This window comes from Atractosteus spatula, chromosome 17 (assembly GCF_055471065.1).
Source record: "Atractosteus spatula isolate fAtrSpa1 chromosome 17, fAtrSpa1.hap1, whole genome shotgun sequence".
In the NCBI taxonomy this organism is placed as follows: domain Eukaryota; kingdom Metazoa; phylum Chordata; class Actinopteri; order Semionotiformes; family Lepisosteidae; genus Atractosteus; species Atractosteus spatula.
The window spans coordinates 18325594-18353459 of record NC_142722.1 but is presented as its reverse complement, the minus strand read 5'-3'; the positions used below and the strand labels follow the sequence as shown (position 1 = coordinate 18353459).

Genomic DNA, 27866 nt, shown 5'->3' with positions numbered 1-27866 from the left:
TTTGTGGTTGTGATCACATTTTTGAAGATTCTGATCAATCTGATTTAAAGCCTGATAAAAGACCAGCTTGGGTTCCACTCAGCCAGCCATTATTAATAAAGATATGTGAACAAACACACTTTAAGCAAACTTGCTCATCTACGCCTAACTGTGTGCATGTTTTTTTGTTCAGCAGTGTATAATGCCATAAAACAGTTTGAATGGTGTAATGCTGACGGACACAATACTTGTTGAGTGGAATAGAATCCAGATGTAAAACAAAGCAGGAGATAGTTACAGATGGAAAGGTACCTAGAGTTCAGGAACATGCAGTTCATCTCAGTTTGTCTTTGTCCTTCAGTTTTTCTGGTAAGGGAGATGGTCGGGGCTTCCTGCTGTGTTGAGCAGGTGGAGAGAGGTACTAGACTGATGTAAGCAGGAGCTCCTGTGCCGTACTGATGCACCTTAGTGAAGCTTCCAAGTCTGAGGTGCTCCACCAGCTCAAGAGTTAAACCTGTGCTGTGGTCTGTCTGGGGTGTTTTGTATCTATAGGGGGAAGAAAAGGGGGCAGTAGGGTCAATCTTCTTTCCCTTCCCAACTCAGAAGATCATCTTAAGAACAAAAATAGGTCCTGCAGCAGGACAATGATCCTAAGCATATAAACACACCAACAAAAGAAATACAGTAGAAGAAAAACTGCTTTGTACAATGGCCTAGTCCCATTCCGGATCTAACTGTCCATGTAAGGCAGCCCTCAAGAGTGTCAGAGCTGAAGGAGTTCTGAAAGGAGGAATGGGCTAAACGTCCTCAAAACCAATCTTAAATCATCAGGATGATGCAGTTCCTTGAGCTCTCGCTGATCAATGGTTATTCAGGTGGACGTCACCAGTGACTGAGTCTGAACTTCACATACTTTGTTACAAATAGATATTGAATGTCGCATCATCAGGATAAGTGTTGAAAATGTTGTTTTTCTGTCATGTGTTGAATGAGGTTAACTTGATTTATTATTAGGACTTTGATTCTATAACTTTTTAGGATTCAAATATCTGATAAACGTGAAAATCCTTATGGGATTCAGACCTTTTTTCTGGGCAGGGTGCATTTTGCGTGATTTTATATGATTTTATACTTTTATTTGTAGTAGCCGAAGAAGTCAATAATGCTTCCATTAAGTATCCCATTGACTGATGAAAAAGTCTTCTGTGTCGGCAAAATTACGGGAAACCTCAAAACACAGAGGTTTTTAAAATCATATTTTTAAATAAATGCTGACAAATGAATAAAATACAGTAAAAGTGGGGAAAGTATTGCAAGTGGACTCTGGGATTAGGTGCTTCGCGGCAGGATGAGACAGGGTGCCGAAAGGTCTCCCTGCCCCTCCTGGCCCAGCTGGCACTCACCGGCTCCAGGTCCGACCCTGCCAGCCCGCGGCCGGGCAGCAGGCTGTTCTCCGCTCTCAGCTGCTTCACCCGGCTCTGGAGGTGGCGCAGCAGCTTGAGGCTGCCCAGGTCCGGCTGGGCGGGCGCGGCGGACGTGCTGGCACAGAGGGAGGGGGAGGAGGCGGACCGCAGGTGCCCAGCATCAGCACATTCCTCAAGACACAAAATTGCATTTCTTTCTAAATAATTTCCATGTTTCTGAATGAGAATTTATTGTCAACTGACCTATCTGGCTAAATAAGAGACAGGGCTGTAATTCTAGATCACCAGAAAAGGGGCAGATTCTTCAAGACCCATTCTGATCTTTTAAGCCATACTTGTGTTTCTATACACAGTGCTTTGTGAAAAACCGCAAATGGACATTTTAAGGACATGAAGGCTTTTGTGAATCTGAAAACCATTTTTTTTCAGATTATATGCTTAAATGAGCCAAAATACTCTGGATTAAAAACAGTTATGTTAATAGCAGTCAAATAAGATCAAGTGATTTCATTTTTAAAATTACAATTTTGTTTAAAAGTTTTTTTCAGTGCACAAGCCTCTCTTCTCAGTGTTCTGTCAATATTCAAGGCTATACAGGCACATTTCACTGGTACATCAATCCAGTAATTTACCGTTGACAGCCTTTTCATTTCGGACTCCAGCTGCAGTAATTTCTTGTGCTGGTCATATCTGTTCCTTGAACCCCTTCTGCAAAGAGAATTTGTTTTAGAAAGCCAGACCAGAGTCCTAACAGAAAGCGACTAAACAGGGTGAAAAGAGAGGTTAACAAGTTGACAGGAAACATGTTAAAGCTCAAAGTTGATGGGAGTGGCTGAAATCTCAGATGAACCTGAATGAGTTATTTTTGTGAAAATGCATGAAAACTACAGGACTACTGTTGGAATTCTACACAAGCCTTGGGCATTATCAGCTAAATCTACTGCTCTTGTTCGCTACGCAGACATAACTGTCTCTGATGAAGACCCAGTTACCTCTCCTTCAGCAACTCTGTCTTGCATCTGTGGGAAGCAATGTGCAACAAGTAAAAGACTCAGCTAGATGTGTTCATACTGTATATATATTGTTCATCAGGGCACAAAGCTAACTGCTTGCTCAATATAATGTAGGGGTTATAGCACTTGTGCTTATCCAGTAATACATCTGAATTTGGTGTCATAATAGAGGAGATTCATGTGAAACCAAGTAATAATTTTACTGTACCATCAAGAGTAAGGAACTAAAAGCTATCTTTGAGGTCAGCGACTTATAATTCCAGAGGGTATTAAAATGTGTTGAATCAAACATACAGTAATCTAGTTCAGGTAATTCAAACTCTAGTCCTTGCATGGAGCTCTATCTATGGTTAAGTTTGAAGTCCTTGATTGAATTACAGCATATGAACATCACAATTTTTATCTCTGTTGGAAGTACAGTACCCACTAAACAAATGCAAGGCCTCAGCCAGAGCTTCAATCTGTTGAACCCTTAACAAAGACCTGTAGTGTTTAAGTGAACTACACAAATTCTCAAGTAATTTTAAAAGGGAAAAGGCACAGATGACAAAGTCTAGAGAGCTGCGCCACAGCTCATGGAGACGCCAAAGCAGGCGGGGGTAGCTGCTACCTCTCCAGCTCGGAGGAGAGTTCCTCCTCGAACTTGCGGGCCAGCCTGGCGGCGGTCTGCTCCTTCCACTGGCCCATGCTCCTCTGGATGGCCCGCAGCTCATTGTTCTTCTCACGCAGCTGCTGCCGCAGGGCCTGGCTGTCCGCGCCCGCGCTCTCCTTCACCTGAACCCTCTGCAGCTGGCTGACCTCCTCGATGTGTTCCTGCGCGTGCACACACACACACGCACACCAGGTGATGCAGAAAGAGCTCCCAGCATTTACAGTCCTACACACACTGCCTTTCAGTGATGGGCTCAAGGCAGGATGGACCCTGGACAGGACACCTGTCCATCACAGGGCAGACAGACACAGAAATGCACGCACACCAGGACCAATTTTCCCAAAAGCTAACTAACCTACTGCCATGTCTTCAGACTGTGGGAGGAAACCCACGCAAACATACAAACTCCCCGCAGACAGCACCCCAAGTCCAGGGCCCCAGCGCTGCGAGGCAGCCACACTAAAGCCCTGCGTCACAATTATATCCAGGAGCTTTACAGCAATAGTAAATACTTCTTGTACCTTGAGAAGATGAACAACTCTGGTGATATCAGGTATTCCGCTTTGTTAGGTTCAGCATTAGTCTGACTGATGCATGTCTCACTGATAAGATTACAAAAAGCTACTTGCATCACTGTTTCTTGGTGAGCCAAGAGACCACCTAACCTGTACAGACTCTGCCACCTGTTACAATCACACAGCAGAGACAGTGAATACTACAAAGAAACTGCGCATGATGTGAAATGGGAGTATGAGGAACACCAGTTACGTGCTTGCTGGAGTCACTGAGTGAACGGGGGGAAGTACCTGGATCAGCCGCTCCCTCAGGGAGTCCAACGCCCGCTCCTTCTCCAGGCTCAGCTCCTCCCTCTGCTGTCTCAGCTCCCGCTCCTGTGCACACAAGTCACACGTACAGCTCTGCAGCCCGGTGCGGCTCGGACAGCCTGTACCCAGCACACGGCACACGCAACACCGTGCACCAGCTCAGGACACGAGCCGCACAAAAGACCAGCATGCACCTCCCTGACATCTCAGGAGACGTTTGGCACGTGGACTCCAAAAGGGCACTCACAGCCCAGCACGAAGAGTTCACAGCTGTGATTTAAGTCCACTCTGATAGTGAAATAGCATCTAGCCTAGCAATCTGAGCTCTTAGCTTTTAACTAGCTGGTAATACCGGAGATATGAGCCACAAGAGGGCGTCATTGAGATGCTCTTAAAACAAAAAAAAATGACTCCCAAGTTATTGGGGCATTGGCAACACCTGCAGGAACCCAAATCCCTTTAAATTTTTCCATCGCCTATATCATCTCTGACTGTAGCTGGAAAGTTAATCTTTTCCAGAACTGCAACGGCCTACTTGCCGGAGTATCTAAATCAACCCCAAGCAAACTTAAGTATGTCCAATTATTTGACAGCCAGCATTCTGGTCAGGTTGTGTGCAAGTAATCACATCACTCCTGTCCTAGAGTCCTTGCACTGGCTTCCTATCAGGTTTTCAATTAATGCTCATCTATAAGGCCCTACATGGCTTGGCACTTAATACCTATCTAACTTATTATCTTCCTGCTCCACATTTCACAGCCTTCATTCATCTGGCTCTGTTCATCCCACAAAGTTTGTCTACAGACTGTGGGTGACAGGTTCTTCTCTTGCTGCGCCCAAAAGTTCTTTAAATCTGCCTCCAGGAATATCAGGGAGATAGCTTCTCTGAGCTCTTTCAGATCCAGACTCAAATCCAGATCCAGTCTGTGTCTGCCCCTTTGCATCTTCCACACTCAAAACCCTTGTTTTTTATTGCACAAACTTTTTTTATCTCCTATCGTTTTTACTAATTGTAAAGTGCTTTGAGCAGCGACTTTCAAAGACGCTATATGAAATAAAGTTGATCATTATCATGTGATTTCATGTTAAACACTGTGAACCTGGGCTTGAATACAACATCATAAAAAGGAAGGATCTCCTGCCTGCTCATCCCACAATATCCAGTTCCCCTCTGGAAGTGACTGACTTGCACACTGACATGCTAGTCTATACAGAGAGGGGGAAGAGCACCCGAGTCTGAGAAGCTGCTCCGGTGATGGGCACTACCTTTTCCCTGGTGACGTGCTGGACGGCGTGCCGCTGGGTTTCCAGGTCTTGGTGCAGTCGGCTGATGTGGCTGTGGAGCTGCTCGCTGACCCGGCTGAGAGCCTGAACCGCCTGGGAAACCGACTGGGGGCAGGAGCTACTGAGCACAACACCCAGCACAGAGTCAGACACCGGCCGCAGCTCAAACCCGACAGACCACAGGCCACGACAATGGAGTGCTGAGAATTCTATGTCATCGTCGAGTGAGTGGCGACACGGCGAGCGCTCATGCATTGATCTGGGATCTGGGGAGCTGCAAAGGTCCGCTCACACACCTGTGCAGCCGGTCTGCGGGGCTCCTGGACGGCCCCCTGCGGCTCAGGAGCTCCTGCAAGCGCTGGCACTCCGCGCCCAGGTCCAGGGCCCAGCTCCTGCGCTGGCGCTCAGCCTGCGCCAGGGCGTCCTCCTCCCTCTGCGCCGCCTCACCGAGGGCAGCCCGCAGCTGCCGGCTCTCCCCCTGGGCCTGGTCAAGCGCCGCCCGGAGCTGCTCCAGCTCCCTCTGCCGCTCCTGTGAACAGGGCCGGGGTCACACACCGCTGCCGCAGTCCCGCAGGGATCTTCCCTGGCTCTCTGCTCCCAGAAAAAATCTGCTTCCTGCTTTTCTACAAGTCATTGCCAAAATGCAATGAAGGAAACCCTGCAAGAGGCTATATATATCACAGTATATATCCAAGGGGAGTTCTAATGCAATTAAACCAGAAGCTCCAGACCTATGAACTGCTCTGGGCTCAGGAATGATATTAACCTTTTCCTCGGAAACCAGACAAGGCAATTTGGCACACATGGATCAGAAGCTTGTTCCAGACTCCCACAGAACATTGTACAGACGAAACTGAGCCCAGACCCTCAGTCTTAATCCAACATCCTTAACCCAAGGCCTTTGGACTTCAATGAGGTTAATGTGATTGTTTTAAAATGATGTAACAGATTGAGTCTTTGAGCCAGCGGGGAGGAGGAAGGTGACATTTCAAGTGATTTCCGTGCTCGTTCGTGGAGCGCGTTATGTGATACAAATCCTGCTGCCTCACAGTGGATACAGATCCCCGAGCCCCTTGGCCTGCTCACCTGCTCCATGTCCTGCCGGAGGCGCAGGATCTCCTCCTGCTGCTCCTGCCTCAGGGCGCTTCGGACTGCACTGAGGGCAGCCTGCTGCTCCCGCTGCTGAACCCTCTTCTCACACTCAAGCTCCTGCAGCCTCTGACACACAGAGACACAGGGTCACTCCACTGCACTCCCGCAGCCTCTGACACACAGAGACACAGGGTCACTCCACTGCACTCCCGCAGCCTCTGACACACAGAGACACAGGGTCACTCCACTGCACTCCTGCAGCCTCTGACACACAGAGACACAGGGTCACTCCACTGCACTCCCGCAGCCTCTGACACACAGAGACACAGGGTCACCGCACTGCACTCCCGCAGCCTCTGACACACAGAGACACAGGGTCACTCCACTGCACTCCCGCAGCCTCTGACACACAGAGACACAGGGTCACCCCACTGCACTCCCGCAGCCTCTGACACACAGAGACACAGGGTCACTCCACTGCACTCCCGCAGCCTCTGACACACAGAGACACAGGGTCACCGCACTGCACTCCCGCAGCCTCTGACACACAGAGACACAGGGTCACTCCACTGCACTCCCGCAGCCTCTGACACACAGAGACACAGGGTCACTCCACTGCACTCCTGCAGCCTCTGACACACAGAGACACAGGGTCACTCCACTGCACTCCCGCAGCCTCTGACACACAGAGACACAGGGTCACCGCACTGCACTCCCGCAGCCTCTGACACACAGAGACACAGGGTCACCGCACTGCAGTTAAACAGCGCTACTGGCATCAACAGCATTGTTGCACTGCTTGCTCTATATTTAAAATAAAACAGCAGCTGGCCTGGCCGAGGGTGTGTCAGGGTAAAGAGCTCTCGGGCTGGGCAGGGAGGGTGCTCACAGTCTGCAGCTCCACCACTTTGTTCTGCAGGGACAGTGCGTTCCTCCTCTCTCTCTCCCGCTCCTCCTTCGCGCTCTCCACAGCCCTCCGGGCCTCGTCCTCCAGCATCCCACGCTGCCTCTGCAGCTCCTCTGCCTTCTGCGCCTCCCACTCCTCCCGCTGCTGGGCCACGGCTCCCGCCACCTGGCACAACAGAGCCGGGCGTCAGAGTTACAGCTGGACCGCCCGCTGGGCAGTTCTGCTCTCCAGCTCAGAGGAGAACAAACTAGCGGGGTTAAAGGAATGTCCCACACTGGCAGGGTGCAGGGACTGAACCTCTTCAGTCCTGAATGGAGAGCATTGCGAGGGGACCTGACAACAGGATTCAAAGTCAACCAAGTGGACGTCTTCAGAATGAAAAGTGAAACAGGGCACAAGTGGAAAGGTGGTGGAAGGTCATTAAGACCGAGATGATTGGCTAATTAATATCTGAAGTGAGATTTGTGAGGGTGTGTGTGTGCCTGGGGGTGTTTTTGTCACGATTGCTGGTGTCTTCTTTACTCCTGCACACCTGTCATGTGTGCAGACGCTGCTACTCACTGACTGTCTCAATAAAACAGTCTGCTCATGCTGCCTGTACTAACTCAGCAACTATGTTCATTTACACACAGGAATTTCACCTAGTTTAGGTAAAAACCTTACTTCCAGCCTTTCCAGTTTTCGGGGGGGTTATTAAGACACATGAAAAATTTAACAATATTTATTAGGAACTGCATTTATCTAGAGCTTTTTATCCCATGAATCACATGCACACCGGTGGGGTGGAGGAGTGAGAAACCGCTTGTCCAGTTGAATTAAGGGGGAACGTTAGATTGTCCTGGCTTCACTAGACCGGAGTGGAATTTAACACCCCTAGTCTTACTAACAGTGCCATAGGGTCTTTAAAGACAGGAAGACCAGGCAGGACATCACTTTAATGTCTCAACCCCAGGACAGCACCTCCTACAGCAGAGTCCTGTCACCACTGAGAGGCACTGCTCCAGAGTGAATGGGTCCTTTTTTAACACCACCTACAGCAGCACCTTTAGAGGCTGTGCTGGTGTTGGTGGGCCTGTCTGAACTTGCCCCGAGATGAGACAAGACCAGGCCAGACCAGGGAAAGGAGCAAACTGGACACTTCTTGCTAATGCACAGATTACCATCACTTTGGCCTCCTCCTTCAGTTCCTCCGATAGCTGCTTCATGGACTCCTCTTGCAGCTGAAGAGCGTCCTTCAGCTTCATGATCTCATCTTGTTTCAGCTGGAAAAGAAGACAGTCGTTCTTTTGCTAATGCTGTGCCAGCTTGACCCCAGAACACAACCACCCATTGCAGCATAAGGGATGTGAAATGGAGTCAAAGATAAGCAACTCAATGCAGGCTTTTCCAAAAGTTAAGGCAATACATACCACAGCTGCTAAGGAATGGAGCACGTAGCTTCTCTACATTGACCCTTGTTTTGCAACACATGCATTTCAATGACTCGCAACCTTCCTGATACTCCACCCACCAGTACATACTGGTAATATGGTGGCTGGTAAATCTGTCCCTGAAACACCGCTGACAATAAAGCTCGATTAGCTGGTGTCAGCTGGTCCTCCAGAGTGTTGCCCTGTGGATTGTGACTCCAGGTTCAACAGGACTGGTCCCCGGCCCTCATGGGACACGCCAGGCAGGCAACTGACACAATCCAGTAGATGTAACCTGGTTATTCCCTGCTTTTATTGATGAACTGAGGAGATATTACATTTGGTGCATGAGGGTCTATGGAAGTGACAAACATCCCAACAAGCTAAGCTGTCACGATTTTAAACTTTTTTGGATGTTATACGAGGCATCTTAATGTCCACTTCTAGGTGGTGGGGGGGATCGGTGGCTTCGGTTGAGTGCTCGGTTTGTTTTTTTCTTGAAAGTCTGTAGATAGACTGTTAACGAGCCTGCCTGCTCACTCCAGCTCCACCGGCACAGAGGGAGTAAGGATAACCCACGGTCCCCTCTGCATCAGCCTCTGCGGAGCCCTCTGTTATCGGTGCACGCTGCTGTTGTAAAGGCACTTCTGCCTGCTGGTGGGTAACATTAAGGCCGTTCCAATTAATTGGGGTCATTAACCAACTAAGGAATTTCTCGGAGCTTATTTTCTCACAAAATTAATCACTCAAATATTTTAATAGGATAACAACCCTATGTAACAAATGCATGATTTCTTAGTCAGGAGGTCTGAGATCTATCAGACCTATCAAAATCCACAACAGGACTATATTTTCATGTGACGCTAGATTCTGTGGATACAAGCGCCCGGTTCAGCTCTTCGGTGCCCAGACGCGCGGAGCTGACCTGAAGCCTGTGCTGCAGCTGCTCTGTGTCCTGGGTGAAGGACAGAGCCTGTGTGTTCAAAGCTGCCAGCCTGTCCTCCTCTGCCTGCTGCAAAACCTGCATGATGAGAGCCCGTGAGATCCTCAGAGCTACAGGTAACCAGAAGGACTGAGTGGGAGAAACGGTCTTCTCCTGATTGCAGCCTTTCTTCTGCCTTTACCTGCTGCATCTCCAGAGAGTGCGCCGCACTGAGCTCCTCCCTCAGCTGCTGTAAGTCGCGGTCCTAAATGAAGCAAGGAAAAGATGTCAGATACAACGTTGTTAGAGACGATAACCACAGTTTGACGTGATTAAAAGCTGCCACCTGGTCACATAACCCCTGGCAGATTAAAAGAGGACTGTTTTTGATTGAGTGTGAGTGTGCATGTGTGCGTGCATGTGTGTGAGTGTGCATGTGCCTGTGTGTGCATGTGCCTGTGTGTGAGTGCGCCTGTGTGTGAGTGCGCCTGTGTATGAGTGCGAGTGTGTGAGTGTGAGTGTGTGTGAGTGTGCCTGTGTGTGAGTGTGAGTGCCTGTGTGTGAGCGTGCCTGTGTGTGAGTGCGTCTGTGTGTGAGCGTGCCTGTGTGTGAGCGTGCCTGTGTGTGAGTGTGAGTGCGCCTGTGTGTGAGCGTGCCTGTGTGTGAGCGTGCCTGTGTGTGAGCGCGCCTGTGTGTGAGTGTGAGCGTGCCTGTGTGTGAGCGTGCCTGTGTGTGAGCGTGCCTGTGTGTGAGCGCGCCTGTGTGTGAGTGTGAGCGTGCCTGTGTGTGAGTGCGTCTGTGTGTGAGCGTGCCTGTGTGTGAGCGCGCCTGTGTGTGAGCGTGCCTGTGTGTGAGTGTGAGCGTGCCTGTGTGTGAGCGTGCCTGTGTGTGAGCGCGCCTGTGTGTGAGTGTGAGCGTGCCTGTGTGTGAGCGTGCCTGTGTGTGAGCGCGCCTGTGTGTGAGTGTGAGCGTGCCTGTGTGTGAGCGTGCCTGTGTGTGAGTGTGAGCGTGCCTGTGTGTGAGCGTGCCTGTGTGTGAGCGTGCCTGTGTGTGAGCGCGCCTGTGTGTGAGCGTGCCTGTGTGTGAGCGCGCCTGTGTGTGAGTGTGAGCGTGCCTGTGTGTGAGCGTGCCTGTGTGTGAGCGTGCCTGTGTGTGAGCGCGCCTGTGTGTGAATGTGAGCGTGCCTGTGTGTGAGCGCGCCTGTGTGTGAGCGCGCCTGTGTGTGAGTGTGAGCGCGCCTGTGTGTGAGTGTGAGCGCGCCTGTGTGTGAGTGTGAGCGTGCCTGTGTGTGAGCGCGCCTGTGTGTGAGCGCGCCTGTGTGTGTGTGTGAGCGCGCCTGTGTGTGAGTGTGAGCGTGCCTGTGTGTGAGCGTGCCTGTGTGTGAGCGCGCCTGTGTGTGAGCGTGCCTGTGTGTGAGCGCGCCTGTGTGTGAGTGTGAGCGCGCCTGTGTGTGAGCGCGCCTGTGTGTGAGCGTGCCTGTGTGTGAGTGTGAGCGCGCCTGTGTGTGAGCGTGCCTGTGTGTGAGCGTGCCTGTGTGTGCTGGTTCAGGAGAGCGCAGAGAGCAGCGGCTGCAGCAGCAGGGCTCACCCTCTGCTGGACCGCGTCCTGCTGCAGCCGCTGCTGCTCTCCGCGGTGCTGCTCCCTCAGGCCGTCCGCCGCCGCCTGCAGGGCCGCCTGGGCCTCCCGCAGCCGGAGCATCTCCAGCTCCTTCTCCGCCAGGATCCGCTCCAGCGCTGCCACCCGCTCCCCCTGCTCCTGGGCCAGGGCCTGCGCACAGGGGAGAGACTCTTCCTGTCTTTAACGAGAACGGCTCAGTGAAGGCCTGGTAAAACCTCATCATGCTTCAGCACGACTCTGCCAGAGTTTGGGAACAAGCTGCACAGCGGCGGAGGGGCCCTGGGCTCACTTGCAGACCCCGGGGTGCTGTCTGCGTGGGTTTCCTCCCGCAGACCAAAGGCATACTGGTGGGTTAAATGTTCTAGGTTAGAAAATGGACAGGTGGTTGGATGTAGCTGAGGTACATCCATGGCACCACAGCAAAAATGCCAAAATGTCCTGCATATCGACTACCTGAAACACTGCTAAGGGTAAGGGTCGCTGCTGTTTTGTGCTGCGCCAAGCTCTGAGTCCTTATGGGTGTGATTAGTTAAAGCTGCGCCTCGTGTGTGGCGGCTGCGGGCGGTGGGCTGTGGAAAGAACCTGCTGCTGCACCTCCTTCTCCCGGAGCTGCTCCTCCAGCCTGGAGCACCTGCCCTGCAGAACCAGGGCTTCATCCGCTCGCTGCTCCAGCTCCGTCTGGCACTCCTCCAGCTTCTGGGGGGGACAAGAGCAGCAGGACAGGCCAGTTACTCAGGTCAGGCCATGGAGACGGCGCGCTAATGCACACTAACGAGAGCCCCTGGCTTCTGAGCTGCCCTGGCTGAGGGAGAACAGGTACAGTACTGTATATCTTCCTGTTGCACTGCATGTGCCTGCAGGTGACAATCCGGACACTAGGGGTCACTGTCATCTAGCAAATCAATCAGATCAGGTCTCCTGCTGGCACTACACCTGTCTCTCCAGTTGGGCCTGTGCTTGTCTAGTGTTGTGATGACAGGAGAGGACACGGCCCTTGACTGGAATAGGAAACCTGCAGTCTGGAGATCTTAAATCTTAAATTGCTAAAAGCAATACAACAAAAAGTAGTTCAAGTAGGGAGCTGCCTCAGCATGTGTAGGCTACAAAGGAACAGGTAGCGGGTTTATTCCTGCTGAAAAGAAAAGAAAGGAAACACAACATTTTGGCCGTGGAGCCTTCTTCAGGTGTGCCACTCATATCTAGCAACAGTTCAATCCTTAGGTCACATGTTAGTGTCTGCAGCCATGAGGCAGAATGAAGAAACAGCCCTGTCTCAAGGCGTCCTGTAATTAGGGGGTGAAGAGACAACCCTACAGTACTGCAAGATTAAGCACACACAAGCTCAGAGATATCCAGTGGAGCACCTGAGGGTTTCTAAGTGCCTATTAAATGCGTTGGGTCCTGCAATGGAGAGAATAAGATATGTTAAACTGAGCTGCAAGCTGTGCAAAGACCATCTGATGTCAGCTAGAAATCCACATCACCAAAAAGATATCTTTGACCCCGATAACAGCTACAGCTTCTACAAACATGCCATCTTTTCCCTGTGTTCCTCCTGCTGCTGGCACACAGTCCCCAGGTCTGGGTGGGTCTGCGATGGCCAGTCTATGCTCTGTACACTGCAGGTGTTGTCGATTTCACCAGACAAACAGGGCCCTGGAGAGATACGAAAGCAGCAGCCCTCCCCAGAGCCCGCGTACCTCCTGCAGCGCGTCCACCCTCTCCCGGGCCCGGCGCTGCTCGGCAAACAGCTCGCTCTTGGCGCTGCCCAGCTGCCGCTCCAGCTCCTGGCGCTCCAGCAGGGTCAGGCTGCCCTCGCTGTGCCTCAGCCGCGCCCTCAGCTCGTCCCGCTCCGCGCTGAGGGCGGCCACCTGCGGGGAGAGGCGCAGCTGAGCCCCCTGCGGCCCTCACCCGGCATGACCACACTCACGTCAGGCGGGGACCGGAAAGCTTCAGTAGGACTGGAAGAAACTAGCTCATGAATGAAGTGAGAAAGCTTTGCTGTACACTGAAAGGCTGTTGCATACCCAGCACAAAAAAAGACTTTACACTTAGGTTTTATAATGAGAATTACCTCAGTGATAGTGGGCCAATATTGTAGCTTGTTTGCTGCATTTAAAAACTCAGTTCAAAGTACAGGTTCTAGTAAAAAGGCAACTCCAGTCTGTGGGCAAGCATGTGGTCTTACTCCCCTGCTTGGTGTCCTGGCTCTCCCCCACCTCAAGCAGACTTCACAGCTGAAACACTGAGCTTTATTTGTACTTCTCAGTGTGGGATTAACCTCTGCCTCTTCCTTCACAGCCACCTCACTGATGGCTTTCTCCAGCACTCACACGGTTCCTCACTGCACCCCAACTAGCACATGTTAATGCTTCCCTTGTCATTCCAGTGCAGCTGTCAGGGCTGTCAGCTGACCCCGGGGCTGGTGTGTGTGAGAACTGCTGTCTCAGGCGAGACAGGTACACAGAGGCCAAGGCCTGCTCAGCAAAACCTTAATTATCTAATAACGTCAGGTGATGGATATGGATTCCTTTGCCCTTCAAGGTGGAACTGCCTCGAACGTGCTCATCTCCTTTGTGCAACCCTCGAACAGAAGGACGTTGCTTAAGGGGGAAAACAGCAGAGGATATTCGCTTAGCATGATTTAAGTAGCTGATCACAGGCCCCTAAACAACACCATAATCAGCTCATTACACACACGTCACGTTGCCCAGGCCCACAGCTAATGAACGTCTAAGCAAAGGTTTTGCTGAGAAATTGTCAAAACTGTCTTGTTCCGGGTGTTTAGTGATGAATGGTTCAGAGAGATCTCACTCTGTGGTGCTCTATGATCATGGACGCTCGTATGGAACTCATACTCTGTTAATATTATGATGAGACGGGTGCTGTATCCCCAGGGGAAACCAGTGTACCTTTCAATCATTGTACAGAACCCAGAAATAACGGCACATACAAACATGAAGGTCTTTACCCATTAATCACAGTACTTCAAATAGAATATAACACAATAAATATACAGGGGTTTAATAACAGAGTTTTGTTCAATTGTAATCCCTTGCTGCCAGTGTTTCTATTTCTACTCAGACTTGCCATCCCGCTCACCGCACTCACCCGGTCCTGCAGCGCCCCCGCCTGGCGGCTCTGCGGAGGGGAACACTGCCCTCTGAGCGTGCTCAGCTGCTCCTCCAGAGCCCTCCCTTCCTTCAGGCAGGACTCCCGTTTGTACTCCAGCATCAGCAGCTGTGACCTGTGCCGGCACAGAAGCACACCGGCGCGCACACGCGCTGCGTCTGGGCTCTCAAAATAGCCTGTTGGGAGGCTCGGAAAGCCGAGAGCTCAGCTATGTACGCTTGGGTTACCATTCGCCCAGTTGTTCCTGGACACGTCCAAAAAACACGTGGGATTTTTCCCCGAAATAGATACACTACCCCCTGTCAACACATAGGCACAGGTTCACACTACAGATGACACTGGGCAAGGGAACCAGATTAAGCTTCATGTTTCAGCTTCTGTGTCCATGTTGTTTGTGTTGAAGGACATTGTACACTGTGGCAAAAAGCTGTTCTGCCTTTAAGTGATCCACAGTGCAGTGTACACACATGGTTGTCTGAAGAGATCTAACTTTACAAATACCTTGTACTGGATATGGACTGTTACTTTTAAAGTCTTCTCCTAAACCTGTTGTATTAACTTTAAGCAAGACTGTCTTTTGGCAAACAGCATTCCACATTCAATCTATAAATATCGTTAAGAATATATTGAGTACACAGCGTTGAAGCATTTTATCCTCTACACTGTTTATTAATAGACTCAGGTACACTGCCTTCTTGCTTTGCATGTACAGTACTGTACTTGAATTATTTCAAAACAACTAACAATTTAGGTTTTTGAAGGGTGACTTATGCCATCAATGATGCACAAGGTTACAGATAAGATTTCATTAAAATGGGGCTGATGCAACTTAAATAAATAACCATTTAAATTGAACTATAATGTAAAACCAAGTGAAAAACGTCAAACTTTATTAATTCCTCAAAATGGAAAGCTTAGAAATGGATCATTCAACACTATCAGACACGGAGACGGTAGTGAAGACCCTTGGTCTACTCCACACACCTGGTTTCATCCACCTGGCTCCTGCTGTCCCTCAGCCTTGCCTCCAGGACGTTCGCCTCTCTCTCACCGCGCTCAACAGCCCCCCGCACAGACTCCAGCTCCCGCAGAGCTTGCTGCAAGAGAACCACACTCATCAGCCGCTCAGCACTAAGGCCGCCACTGACCCATCCTTAATGGGACACAGTAGGAAGACTCATGTGATATTGCACACCAAAGTCTCATCATGGTGGGAGTACAAACATGCACATTCAAAAGTAAAGACACTAAATGAATTGCTGATATTAAAGTGTTAACGTACTAATATCAAGTGTACTATTTTCTCAGTATGCAGGAAGCAGGTACAGTACTTAACCATGGGTATCGGCTTCCTTCCTGGCAGTAGTGGCTTATGAAGTCCTACAATGTTTGATGGGAAAATGTAGGATATTTATGAAGAAGTCTTGGTGTTTGTGTTGACACTTTGCTTACATTGTCCAGACAATGTGCGGAAGCAAAAAAAAAGGCAAACAAAATGTGAGGCTCCATAGTTAAAAGTGTTCAATCCACAGCAATAGATGTAAAATGCACTAGTTAAGCCTCATTTAGAATATTGTACAATTTTGGTCACCATGCTACGAAAGCTGATCAGGAATCAGTCCAGAGAAGAACAACGTGATGCATCTCAGGGCTTAAGGGAATGTCCAACAGATACTGAACCTCTTTTGTCTTTGAGGCTACTAGGGCACCTGATACAAGTACTCAAAAATGATTCTTTTGAGACGACAGTTACAGTATGCTCGTACTATACCTTCTTCTGCTGCAACAGGGCGGAGAGCGACTGATCAGCCTCCAGCTGCTGGGCTCTCTTCTGCAACAGACGCTCCTCTTCCTTCACAAGGTCCTGCTAGGCAAGGTGATTAGGTGATTAATGATGACAACATGCAATAATAATAATGTGGGCTCACTTCCGCAGGATGGCACAGAGTGGCCCGATTCACGTTCACTCTGCCCGAAGCCAGCCAGGAGCCATCCTTGAGCAGCCCTGTGCAAACTGGGTACAGAGGTCACCTGCTGCAGTTTATTTTTCTTCACCATTTTATTAGGGGAAAATGAACCAAAAACACTGAAACAAGAAAGAAGCAAAATAAAAAGAAAAGGGGATTCAAATGGCTCCCTCTCCAGTCCTGCTGTGCTCCTCACCCCAGCCAGTGCTGTCTGAGAGGGCTGGATCATGGCAGCACACCCACACAGTGGGCTCTCACCTTGCGCAGCCTGCACAGAGACTCCTCCAACACCAGCCTGTCTGAGCTCATCTCGTCCAGCCAGAGACAGGACTGCGGAGAGGAGAGAGGCACAGCGTCACAGACTCTGGTGCTATACCAGTTCAGACAGCTCCAATCCACTGTCTTTGTATACTGTATATGACAATCTATACTGGGCACTGCCATCTGGTTAACAATGACTTTTATTGCTGTGAAAGAGAAAAATACAAACACCTTAGGTTAAAATGAAACCTTACATTTAGTCTAAATACATTTTGAAATGCACACCACGCACACATGCTCCAGTTCACATGACGCTCATACACACACAAGCAAGCGGGGTTGGTTCAGAGACATCGCTTAACCTGGCCAGCGTGTCTTTGGAAAGTGGGAGAGACCCAGAACACCTGGAAAAAACAGCCACCCCAGCAACGAAGTTTTTAAAAAAACCCTTTGCATCCAACATTTTATTAACTAGAACTTGTATTCATCTCGAACAATAAAAAAACATATATGAGATTGGGAGTTTCTCTCATGTAAAAAATCCGTCACTATGTGAAACATCCAGTTTGAGAGAACAAGCACAAACTACTCAAAAAGAAATCTTGTGAATCTCTTTCTTTAGGCGTGGCTCTAGGTTAGTGCTTACATGTCCTAGTCCTATTAGCCTAGTAGTCAGCCACTAGTAATGGATGAATGATGACCAAGGTTTATGAGACGCTGGTAAAAATTCAGTGATCACCTTGTGGGAAAGGTCGAGCCCTTTAGCCCTCGTCTCTCTTCTCTGGGGGCTTCCATCCCACCTCAGAGGCCTGCTGGGGCTCCATTCCAGCGCTGCCTGTGTGCACCCCTCTTCCTCCTCCTCTGATGGCGTCTTATCAGAGCTGGCATACCTGACAACACAAGACGTCTGAGCAACTGCAGCGCTAGTACGGGGAGTTCGGAAGTTAGGGAGAGGTAGTACTGGGAGTAAATGGAGAGACAGTATTGGGCATTAGGGAGAGACAGTATTGGGAGTTAGTAAGAGATCATATACGACAGAAGACGTTAGTATACAATCAGCAGACTAGTGAAATGAATATCCCAACGAATATGTTCCTGTATCTTAATTGAACAGCTCTTGTAGTGAAACTGTGGTAAGCCACCTTAAAATGAAATCAGTTGTATTCTCTGAAATGAAATAGGCTGCGTGCTCTGAAACTAAATCAGATATGTGCTCTGAAAATAGATCAGCTGTTCAATGAAATCAACAGTCCACAGGGACAAATGCTGCTGAATGCACCTGAAGCAGAAGGATAGGCTTGGCCCTGTAAGAGGAAGACAGCCTTTATCTTCGACAATGCAAGCAACTGCTTTTTTCACATGCAAGAATGAACATGGTAGGATCAAGACATCTGATCATACAAATGTGTCTCATGCGTTAAGTGATCTTACAAATTAAGAGTGGTGCAAAGAAAACTTAACATTTTTAAGTCAATCTTAGGCAGGGAATCACAATTAATTTTAAAGTTATGATTTGGCAGTAAATGTTCACAGAACAGACAAAATAACTGAGGCTTCACGGCCGAAACGTTGTGTTTCTTTTCTTCTCTTTTCAGCAGGGAATAAACCTTTACTTGTTCCTTTGCAGCCCACGCATGCTGACGCAGCTCCCCACCTGAACTAAAATAACTGGCTGCTAAGCCAAACAGAATTACTACCCTGTGCTACAGGATGGCTAGGTGTCACTCCTGATTTCAATGGTCTGAGTGTCTCAACCAGTAGAGGCACTCGCTTGGGAGCAGGTTGGGCTTTCTGATCACAGCCTGGGTCGAGCCTGGGTCGTGTCACCAGCCGAGCGTAAGCCCATTGCCGGAGGGGCTGCGTACAGCCGGCTAAGCGCCGAGGAAGGTCGGGTGGGATTAGTCGCTCAGGGCTCTGATGGGAAATCAGCGTCCACAGGTCACACACACACGCAGGCAAGTGACGAGGTCGTGAGGTCGCTCCTCTCAGCCTGCGCTGAGCCTCCAGCAGGGGGCTGCTGACATACGAATAACTCGAAGGTGGGAGAGTCTGAACTCTCTCAACTTCCCCTGTGTGCAGAGACTGGCAAAATGTACAACTGGCTATTCCAGATTGGGTGGGTAGAACAGAAATAAGAGGTGACTCTAAATTCTGAATCAAACAAAAAGCACGATCCTCCTACCTAGAAGCTTCCTTCCTGCCATTATGTGATCTTCTGCCAGGGCGACCTGCACAAGAACGGTTCCTGCTCGCTCTCCGCCCGCCTTGTGAAGGAGACACATCACACCGGCACACATGAAGCGTACAGAGACATCGCGCACTAACAGACCCACACAGCATTGTTAGATTTGGTCTGAAACATATCCACAGAGAAAAAATGTAAATCATCTGCTTTCTTTCAAAGTCCTGAAAGAGTCAGAAATGACAATTTGTGAGGACCCAGCATCCCAATGATAATTTTTGTGTTAACTTGCTAAACATGAGCACACTGTGTGATATCTGTGTTCTGTGTCTGATAGATAGTGCAATTCACTAATCCTACAAGTACAACACCCTTACGCCAAGACAGAAATGAATTCAAATTGATAAATAGCAATCTATGCTTAGAAAAGTAAATACTTTTATAAACATAATTTATGGAGAATAAAAACAAAGTTTTAGGTATTTTATTTTTTATTCTAGAGCAATCATGTCAGTAAGGTGAAGTGCAGGGGATTGGGATAGTCACAGTGTGTGCACAGACCTCTCTTGGGCTAACTCATCTTCCATAACGAGGCACGAAAAGATAAGAATACCCACCCTGACTCAGGGTCTTCTTTTTGCGGAAGAGGCTGTGGAAAGTGTGCTCGATGGTCTCCGGCTTGGCTGCGTCTAGGTCACTCTGGTCTGTGTACAGGTCCTCTATGACCAGTGACTTTGACGGTCGGGTACCTGTAGAGAAAGACAGACCTGTCTGTCCTGTACTAAGCCAGAAGCTGAGGGGAACCTGGCGAGACCCAGCCTGCCTTGGTACTGCTCAGCTGCTTGTGTGCTGCAGCTTGAGCCACCTTGGTCAGGGTTGTCTAGTGATGTGACCCAGGCTTGAGCCGGCAACATCTGGGCCACAGAGTTCAACCTGCACTCCAAGCAAGCACCTTCCGTGGTTGAGCAGTGAAGAGAGCCGAGGTGGTTTCCACCGTAGGGCAGACAGGCACCACACACCAATTTTCCCCCTAGCATGTCTTTGGACTGTGGGAGGAAACTGCAGCACAAGGCAAAACACCTACGTAAACACGAGGAGAACATGCAAACTCCACACAGACAGCCCCCCAGGTCTGAAACTGAACCCAGGACACCAGCACTGTGAGGCAGCAAAGCTAACCACCAAGCTATCACCATGCCGCCCTACAGTGAGTGCCACCATCTTAATTCAACTGCAATTGCAATCTTTCCCACTCTATGTAAGCGTGACAAGTCGAGCTCAGCTCTACGCCTGTAGGGATTTGGTAGAATAGCTCAGGGGTGACGTCACTGAGCCCTCTTACAGAAGCATCAGACCTTTCCCTCTCCTAATCATTCTTTCTGCTGGCTCAGGTGGAGGTGAGCTGGAGAGGGTGGTATCAAATCCAGGCCTCACCTTTGCTGTTGTGGAGCGCGCTTTGAACGTGTTTGCGCACTCGATCTGTATTCACTGAATCCAGGTCACTGTCAATGGTCACTTCATCAAAATTCTTCACAGGAACACCTGGTTCAAAATCAGAAAATAATTAATTAAAATCTTAGAACAAGGTCCTACAAATTCCACTCAAAGACGCAATCCAGCTGTTTTTCTGGACATGTACCCCATGTTAAAATGTTTGAGGGTACAACTTGTTGGCACAGCACTGTTCTATAAGTCGCAGCTGAATGTTCATTGCTGAACCAATTAAGACCTGAGAAAACTAGCTACAATAATGCTTAGTAATCTGTCACAACTGCACTTCTTAATAAAGCACATGAGCGCCTGTACAAGTCTTGTTTTGGTGCAGTAGAGAAGTAACAAATCAGAATCATAGAATAGAATCACAGTGGGGAGATATTTTTAGGGGAATAGAAAAAAAGTCAGAAGATTTTTCAGAGAGTCAGAGTCAGGAATGCAGGATGTTATACCGGCCACATGTTTGACAGGCAGGGTCGGAAACATGCCCACGTATTCTTCAGTCCCAACAGTGTGCAGGCTGCATTGAGATCCCAGAGTTTTCCGAGAAGTGTTGTGAAATCCAACAACTAAAAGGAAATGCACAAACAAAAAACTGATAAAGTCTTTGTTGGCAACTTGAGATTTCCCTATTAAAATAATACTTCTGTGAAAAGAATGCACTTTCAGCTTTAGAGAACAAATCAGAATCATAGAGAGGTGGGGAGATATTTTTAGGGGGATAGAAAAAAGTCAGAAGATTTTTCGGAGAGTCAGAGTCTTATTTTGTGTGACATAAGAAACGAAGGTACAAGACCAGGTTTGCCCAGCTGCATCACCCTGTTCTGAAACCAATCAATTTAACAAATATACAAGAGAGCCAGACCAGCTAACCTCACTTAACATGCAGGGAACACCCATCACGGCACTGCTCTGATCAGAACATCCTGGTGAATGCTGTGATAGCTTCCAAAATTGCATAAAACAAAAAAAGATTGTGTGCACATCTCTGGCCTTGAAGGAATCAATCCATCCAGCTGATGCCAGTTTAGGCCTCAATAGGTTAAGACTTAGAAAATAAGCTTAAATTGATCCATTTGATAAAACAATTGTTTCTGTAAGGTGAAGAGTATTCAAACCAAAAGGCCTCGCTGCCCTCAGGATTGAGCTGTGCATCAATAGTCTGCGTTAATTTCTTCTAACTTACCACTAGGAGACACAGTGCTGTCCACACCGCTGTTAGGGGTGTGACTCAAACCATACTGTTCTTCAGCAGCTTCGTTTTGGCTTACTGCACTCCCAGTTCCCATGTGACCCGTCCCATAAGACACAGACATTGCTGGAGGAAGAAGGGAGGCCACTGGCTCTCTCTGACCCCAGCGCTGCAAGTCGGCAGCTGTGTTAGGAAGTAAGATAGATCTGCCAGTATCCGAAGCTTCATTAGCTTCAGTACCAGGAGAGGATCCCGATGTGGGGGGCCAGCTGTCTGATCTCCTGATTGACCGCTGGTGAGCTTTCCGAGCTCCACAACCCTGATAAGGCGCCATGTTTCTTTGGTCTTGCACCAGGGTCCCCTTTACCGTCTCCCTGAGTTCCCCAAAAGGAGGTGTGGACACCCCTGGGTCGATGGAAATGAGTCTCCCTCCTGGGGAACGATTCGAGCCCAGGGCTGACGGACCTGGTGCTTGTCGTTCATTGTCTTTACCAACAGATAGATGAGAATCTAAAGCAAGAGAGGATGGTTTTCCATCAGCAGGAATGGGCTGGGCAGGGAGGTGGTTTTCAAGGCTGCTCACTGACGGCATCCTGAGTGATAGATCCTCTGAAATCCGTGTTGGAGAGAATCCAGTCTTTTTTCGACCTGTCTCCTTATCAGGTGCTGCCGGAGGACAAGGAAGAGAATGTACATGTCCATTCTGTGAAGTCATGACGGACATCCTATTTTCGCTCATGGATACTGGCTCAGGGGTGGAAATCCTTAAGTTCCTGTCCTTCCCATTGTCCTTACTCTGACTCGTCCTGGAGATCCGCCCTCCGAGAGATTCCTCACTGTCTCGGCGACTCCTGCCCAAACCACACCTCTCCTTGATGAGCCCCTCCGAGGTGAGGTCGTGTTCAGAGTCTCGCGTGATCTGCTGGGCGTTATCCCGCCCCCTCGGTGTCCCCAGCACCATCTGTTCATCATCAGCCTCTGTGCCACTCTGCAGGTGCTCAGTGGGGCCCTCTCGAAGATCCCTCAGAGCAAGGAGGCACTCTGTATCGCTTCCCAGCTCTCCGTTTGGGCCGAGCTGGGGATCCACCATGCCTTCCCGGAATTTCGCAGCAAAGTCTTCCGTGCAGACACTCTCCGCCATATTCACATCGCTCTCGTACCCTTGCTCTCCTGCTCCTTGGCTTCCTAGGAGCTGCTCGAGCCTCCACCTGTACTGTTCCTTCCTGGAGTCCCCTCCCTGCGTTCTCCGAGTTTCTCTCTCCTCTCTCTCCTCCTCGGCAGAGTCTGGGCGCCTCTCTTTGGGCTCTGCAGAGGAAACATCAGATGGAGAAGACAGGGGGCGTCAGATGGTCAGTGTGCTCCAAAACAGGCCTCTCACTTCATCCGGCGGGGGGACACAGGCCTGCTGAAGACAAAAGAGCGCCACCGTCCTGGGAATCCATGGCTCATTCCTACAGCCATGCCCTCCTGCAGCTGTGACTGCTCCGTGCCCTCTCTTGCAGAGATTCAGCGAGATTGTGTTCCCGTGCAGTTCTGTGACTGTGCAGTCAGTCATTCACTACAGTGCTGGCAATGCGAAGGGCAGAAGGCTAATTTCATAATCACACACAGCACCCAGGGTGAGTAACTGAAGGCATATGATCAGTGTCCTGCCAGAGGTGTCGGGGCAAAGAGAAATACAGGGGAGCTAATCAATATAACCTTATCAGCTGACGGGAGTGAGAAGACAGTGAACCAAAGAAATTTGGTTAACACACAAATTTTATCAACTTATATGAATATCAATATACATCGGAGACCACCAGGGGGCACACAATATAAAATAGTGTCCTGCTGGTGTATTGATGTCCAAAGGTATTTGTATGTGCACAAAGTTTCATTCCTCCCTTACATTCAGAGCACAGAGCAATGGGTCGCTGAGACACAAAACCCTTGACTCCAGAAGTCTTTACTGTGCCCTTCGGATTTATTCACACTCCCGATGAAGTAGGAACAGCAGAATGAGTTACACATTGGACGATGTGTCTTACTAAAAACATTCTAATAGTGTTACACTGCCCTAGCTTTGTAAGAACACAGTCATATTTTTGATAAATAACTCACTGACTTTCAGAAAATAAAAGGGTCACGTTTGTTGACATCGTTTTCCTAGTTTTCCTTTAAATCAAATTCAACAAAGACACATCTACAGGAACACTCTGTTCTTTGGAACCACAGTGGAAGCCCACAAGACCGTATGGACTCACTGCAGACAGATGATCATGGGCTTCCAGATGTTGGGGGATGGCTATAACAGAACAAACAGCTGCATTAACCCCTTTCCACTGTGGTGTCCACTATTAGACATTTAAGGCTACTGGTATAGTGGTCACCCTGTGTGGAAGAGGACACAAGTGTATCTTGCCACCATGGGCAGTGAAGAGGTTTGGGACAAAGGTAACACCTGGATACCCAATACACACTGGCTTCTTCGGGATACATAGCGTTGAAAAGTACCATGCGAAGCTGCATGAATGTCGTGTTCATAGCTTTGCTTCCTTGCACCCCAGCCCGGCTCAGAGTCGCCAGTGGGTTCCAGCTCGGTGTTACGGGCGTGAACCCGGCAGCACGTGATGCTCCCCATCTCCCAGCTGTCATGCTGCCTGACCCACACTCCATGCTGTTCTGCCTGCTTCCAATCCCAGTGTACCCCGGCAGCACTCCAGCCCTCACAGGGGGGAGAATTCCAGACACAGAATATTTGACAGAATAGCATGACAGCCCCACACCCACAAACACCCTTGTGAGTTTGGAGATTCTCTGAACCAAAGGCATGGTTCTGAAACAAAACAAAATGAGCTTGAAATTACTTTTCTGGTCCCAGGTGGCTCGGGCAAATTGAATAAGAACATTTATTCCCTGCTCTGAATAATAATAAAAAGACTTCCAATTTGGAATCAATCTCAACCACGGCTGCCTCATTGTTTGTGCGATTCCCCCTTACCAGTAACCTGTTAGTCGCAGATAGCACAGGTCTGCTTTACATTTTCATTTCCAGCACAGCCCTGACAGGCTGCACAGCACAGAAATTACAAACAGGCTGCTTTTAAGTTAAAGTGATAAGTGTAGACTCAATAAATGACAACGGATTTAATCAAATGTCAGGGTCAAAAGATGAAAATGGATTTCACAGACAGTTTTACAATGGCACTTACTGCTTTAATATTTTGTATGGCCAATCATATTAGGTATATTAAATAATATTCTTTAAGATCTTTTAACATTTAAATTTAGTGTCTAATTATCCAATAGGCACTATAGGCACACTGCCTAGGGCCTATGAAGATGGGAAACACTAGTAACTAACGAAAAACGAGCTGAAACAACATGCTCGCGATCGACTCTAGCTGCTCCAAATCGCTATCTAGCCGCTGTTCTAGAAACTAGAAGTATCGAAGTGATGGTTGCTCGACTCGCTCCATCAATCAATGGTTTAGCATTAGAATAGTTTAAAGTGCATCATGTCAATCGACATAAGGCAATTGGCGTTTACACCTCTTTTTGCACATTTTGGAGTGAAAGTGCCTACGAACACCAAAATCCGGCCCTGGTTAAATTGCCACAGCTAAATAAAGCCTAATTCAGTTTGCACGAGTTCAATACTCTCAGTTTAGCTGAATGGTTATACAAATTAAGCACATCGAGAATTTTTTCCACACAAATTAGATTCATCAGTAATTTTCTACATCCACTCAGCTGTCACTACTGTACAGGTAGGATGAGGCCCGAGTACCTACTGCTCTAATACATTCATTGCCGGAGGCCATGTGTCGTTGATATGGTATAAGCTCTGCAGGGTCACACAGCTGAGACAGCACTGATTGGAGGAGCAGAGCAGCTCGCTCTGATGTCCGATCCCAGCAATCACTGTTGTGTGGCAAACCAAGGAAACAGGGGCCAAGACCCTCAGCCAATGGTGGTCCTGCGCTTGAGGAATTCTGGTCACTTTCATCTAGTGGCATCTAATGGCTCAAATAAGCACTGGACTACAGTGAATGACGAGCGCTCTGCAAGAGCACATTTCCTGGTGGAGTTGTTCCACACCCCCTTGTATTTCAAACCTGTTCTCTCTCTGGGAACAATAGTGCGAACAGAAGGTAATGCCTGAATAGGGCACAGCCTCTGCTTCACAGAGGTGCGACAGGTTTGCATCCTGTCCCTTTCTTTCAGGCTGTGATGAAGGTAAATGGGATTGGACTGCCCATTCCACCAATCCTAGCAGGCCTCAGCTGGAGAGGAACCTAGGAAATGTTTTGGTCAGGTCTGAGAGAGACAATTCATTTATTTACAGCCAATATTTTGGCTGTACACTGTTTGCATTACTGCTGAACAAAAATAAATCTCTACCTGAGGAGGGGTCTGGAAACATGGGGTATACCATGTCTGGATCTGGAGGGGGGGCGTCGCCAGGTTGAATGGTACTGCCCAGTCTTGTATCCTTGCTCAGAGACTGACTTCTGCCGAAAGTCGCTGCAACAGAAAGGTCCGAACAGTCATTTTGAAAAGTTCACTGTGTCTATCAAGTAAATGTAAAAGTCACATTCGCCTTACAATCTACTGCTTAATAATGTCAACCACCACTTTCTGAAAGACTTGAGCAGTTCCAGTGAGTTACTTCTGGAATATTCAGGACTGACACTATTACACTACGAAGGACTCGTCCAAAGTATCCTGGCTTTTATTTTCCAATAATACATACGACTCCAGTTCAGCTCCAAAAACTGCCTTTGGAAAAGGCCTTCCCCACAATATGTAAACCCAGGGATTAAAAAAATATTTAAAAGGGATATTCTAATAGCAATCTATGAAAGAAACACATTTGCTTCCCAGTTCTGTCTGCTGTCACTGTTTACCTGCTCTGGATGTCTCTGCAGTGCTTTTACTAGGTGAGGTCCCAGCATGGCCCTGCTTCCTGAAGCTGGAACTCTGTGGACAGCAACAGCATCAGCCTGAATGCTTGACATTCTCTATTTAATAATACATTTTTGTAAAGGAACACAAAAGGAATAAGGTTCCTCAGATGAATCTATTATCCATTAACCATTTGTCCTTGAGTCACTCCGGTCCGATATTCCAGCAGGACGTCACTGGAGGTGCTGACCTGCATCTGGCTGAGCTGGGCGTCGATGGCGTCCAGCAGGAAGTCGCAGTGGTCTCTGGGAAGCCGCGCGGGGCCCGAGCTCGAGCTGCTGGGCTCTTCGTCCAGCTCTGGAGGGGGGGGGGCAGAAAGAACGCTGGAACTGAAGAGGTCACACGGCTGCCGTCGGTCTCATCTTTCACCGGCCCCCCTCTCGCGGCGCAAGGATGGCGTTCGGGTGCCGCGTCAAAGGGCGTGAAGCCCATACTCGTGGGCTCAAGCATAACGGCTGGGGAGGGCAGAGCTTAGGATTTCTGCAGTGTTGAGTGGACTGGGGGTGCCCCCTCTCTCCCCCCACTCTGGGCAGGGCAGGTGTATCGCAGGGCTACTCCCACCAGTGCTGGCACCTATGTACAGCGCTGGGGGTACTGGAACAAGTGGGGTAAAGCCTCTTGTTCAAGGGGCCAACAGCGGTGTCTGCACTGGGAACCCACAACCCATGACTGCGAAGCTCTGCTGGACCAGTAACCACTGCCGCCACCGCTTCCCCTCCCTGTGCTGCAACACTTACTGTAATTCTGCACACTTCCATATTTCAGGTCGCATTTTACAGTTCGGGAGCTGTCGGCAGGGAAACGCTGTATATGCATTATCTTTATACACGGGTGATGCAGTGGTGAGCATCGCTGCCTCACAACCCTGGTGCCCTGGGTCCAGTCCTGGACCTGTGACACTGTACGTTCGGAGTTTGCATGTTCTCCCCGTGTTTGTGCAAAGTTTCCCTTCACAGTACAAAGACGTGCGGGTGGGTTAATTGGTTTCTGGGAAAGCTGGCCCTGGTGCGAGTGTGTCTTTGTGTCAGTGTGTGCCCTTTGATGGAAAGGCGTCCCACCCCGGCTGTAGCCTGCCTTGTGTGTGTTGCTCGTCAGGATAGGCTCCAGCTCCCCCATGACCCTGTATTTGAAGAAAATGGATGGATGGATCTTTACACTCTCAATGCCCAAAATATTAGGAACCAAATATATCTTTCAATATGTCAATATTTTGCTGAGAAAAAGGTGTCCGGGATTCAGTTTCACATTCTACTTGTTCCACTGCAGGGCTGAGATCTGGGGATTGTTCTGCCCGAAAGGTGCTGGACTCTGTCCTGCTGCCCAACACAAGCCCCTGCTTGCCCTTTCACTGGACTGGGGCTCATCGCCCATGTGGCCTGTGAGCGTGATCGTGCTGTTGGTTCGCACGTAATGCCGGTGCTTTTCCGGGCTGGTGCTCGCTGTGCTCATCGGGCTCAAGCTCGGCACGGAATAAAGGGAAAACATGCCGTTCCCTCACCAGAGCTGAGGGGCTCGTTCTGTTCCTCCTGGTCCCCATCTGGCCTCTCGCTCTCCCTGTCTGCCAT

At 49.2% G+C, this 27866-nt stretch overlaps 1 protein-coding gene across 1 annotated transcript; it reads right to left on the bottom strand.

Annotated features, from left to right (window-relative positions):
• Positions 1-106: 106 nt before the first annotated feature.
• On the bottom strand, positions 107-27866 carry LOC148819284 (uncharacterized). The gene is made up of 30 exons (XM_088936015.1): positions 27800-27866; positions 26492-26598; positions 26244-26316; positions 25738-25860; positions 21346-22656; positions 20612-20728; positions 20100-20207; positions 19283-19414; positions 18666-18747; positions 17223-17373; positions 16481-16552; positions 16027-16122; positions 15240-15352; positions 14235-14370; positions 12824-12994; positions 11706-11819; positions 11094-11273; positions 9709-9771; positions 9510-9605; positions 8336-8437; positions 7158-7340; positions 6263-6394; positions 5473-5705; positions 5159-5294; positions 3875-3958; positions 3027-3229; positions 2396-2422; positions 2036-2111; positions 1383-1574; positions 107-525 (listed from the first exon to the last, which is right to left on the bottom strand). Exons 1-30 carry the CDS (start codon positions 27864-27866, stop codon positions 481-483), a joined length of 4725 nt encoding a protein of 1574 aa, XP_088792141.1. The 3' UTR covers positions 107-480.

What these genes read in the sequence shown, in the direction of transcription:
- LOC148819284 (XM_088936015.1), bottom strand. Translation starts at nt 27,866, where the DNA reads ATGGCAGACAGGGAGAGCGAGAGGCCAGATGGGGACCAGGAGGAACAG. An exon ending in GGGTGGACGCGCTGCAGGAG is followed by an intron (nt 11,820 to 12,823) that starts GTACGCGGGCTC and finishes TGTCCCCCCCAG; the next exon opens with AAGCTGGAGGAGTGCCAGAC. An exon ending in ACAGAGTTGCTGAAGGAGAG is followed by an intron (nt 2,112 to 2,395) that starts GTAACTGGGTCT and finishes TTCTCTTTGCAG; the next exon opens with AAGGGGTTCAAGGAACAGAT.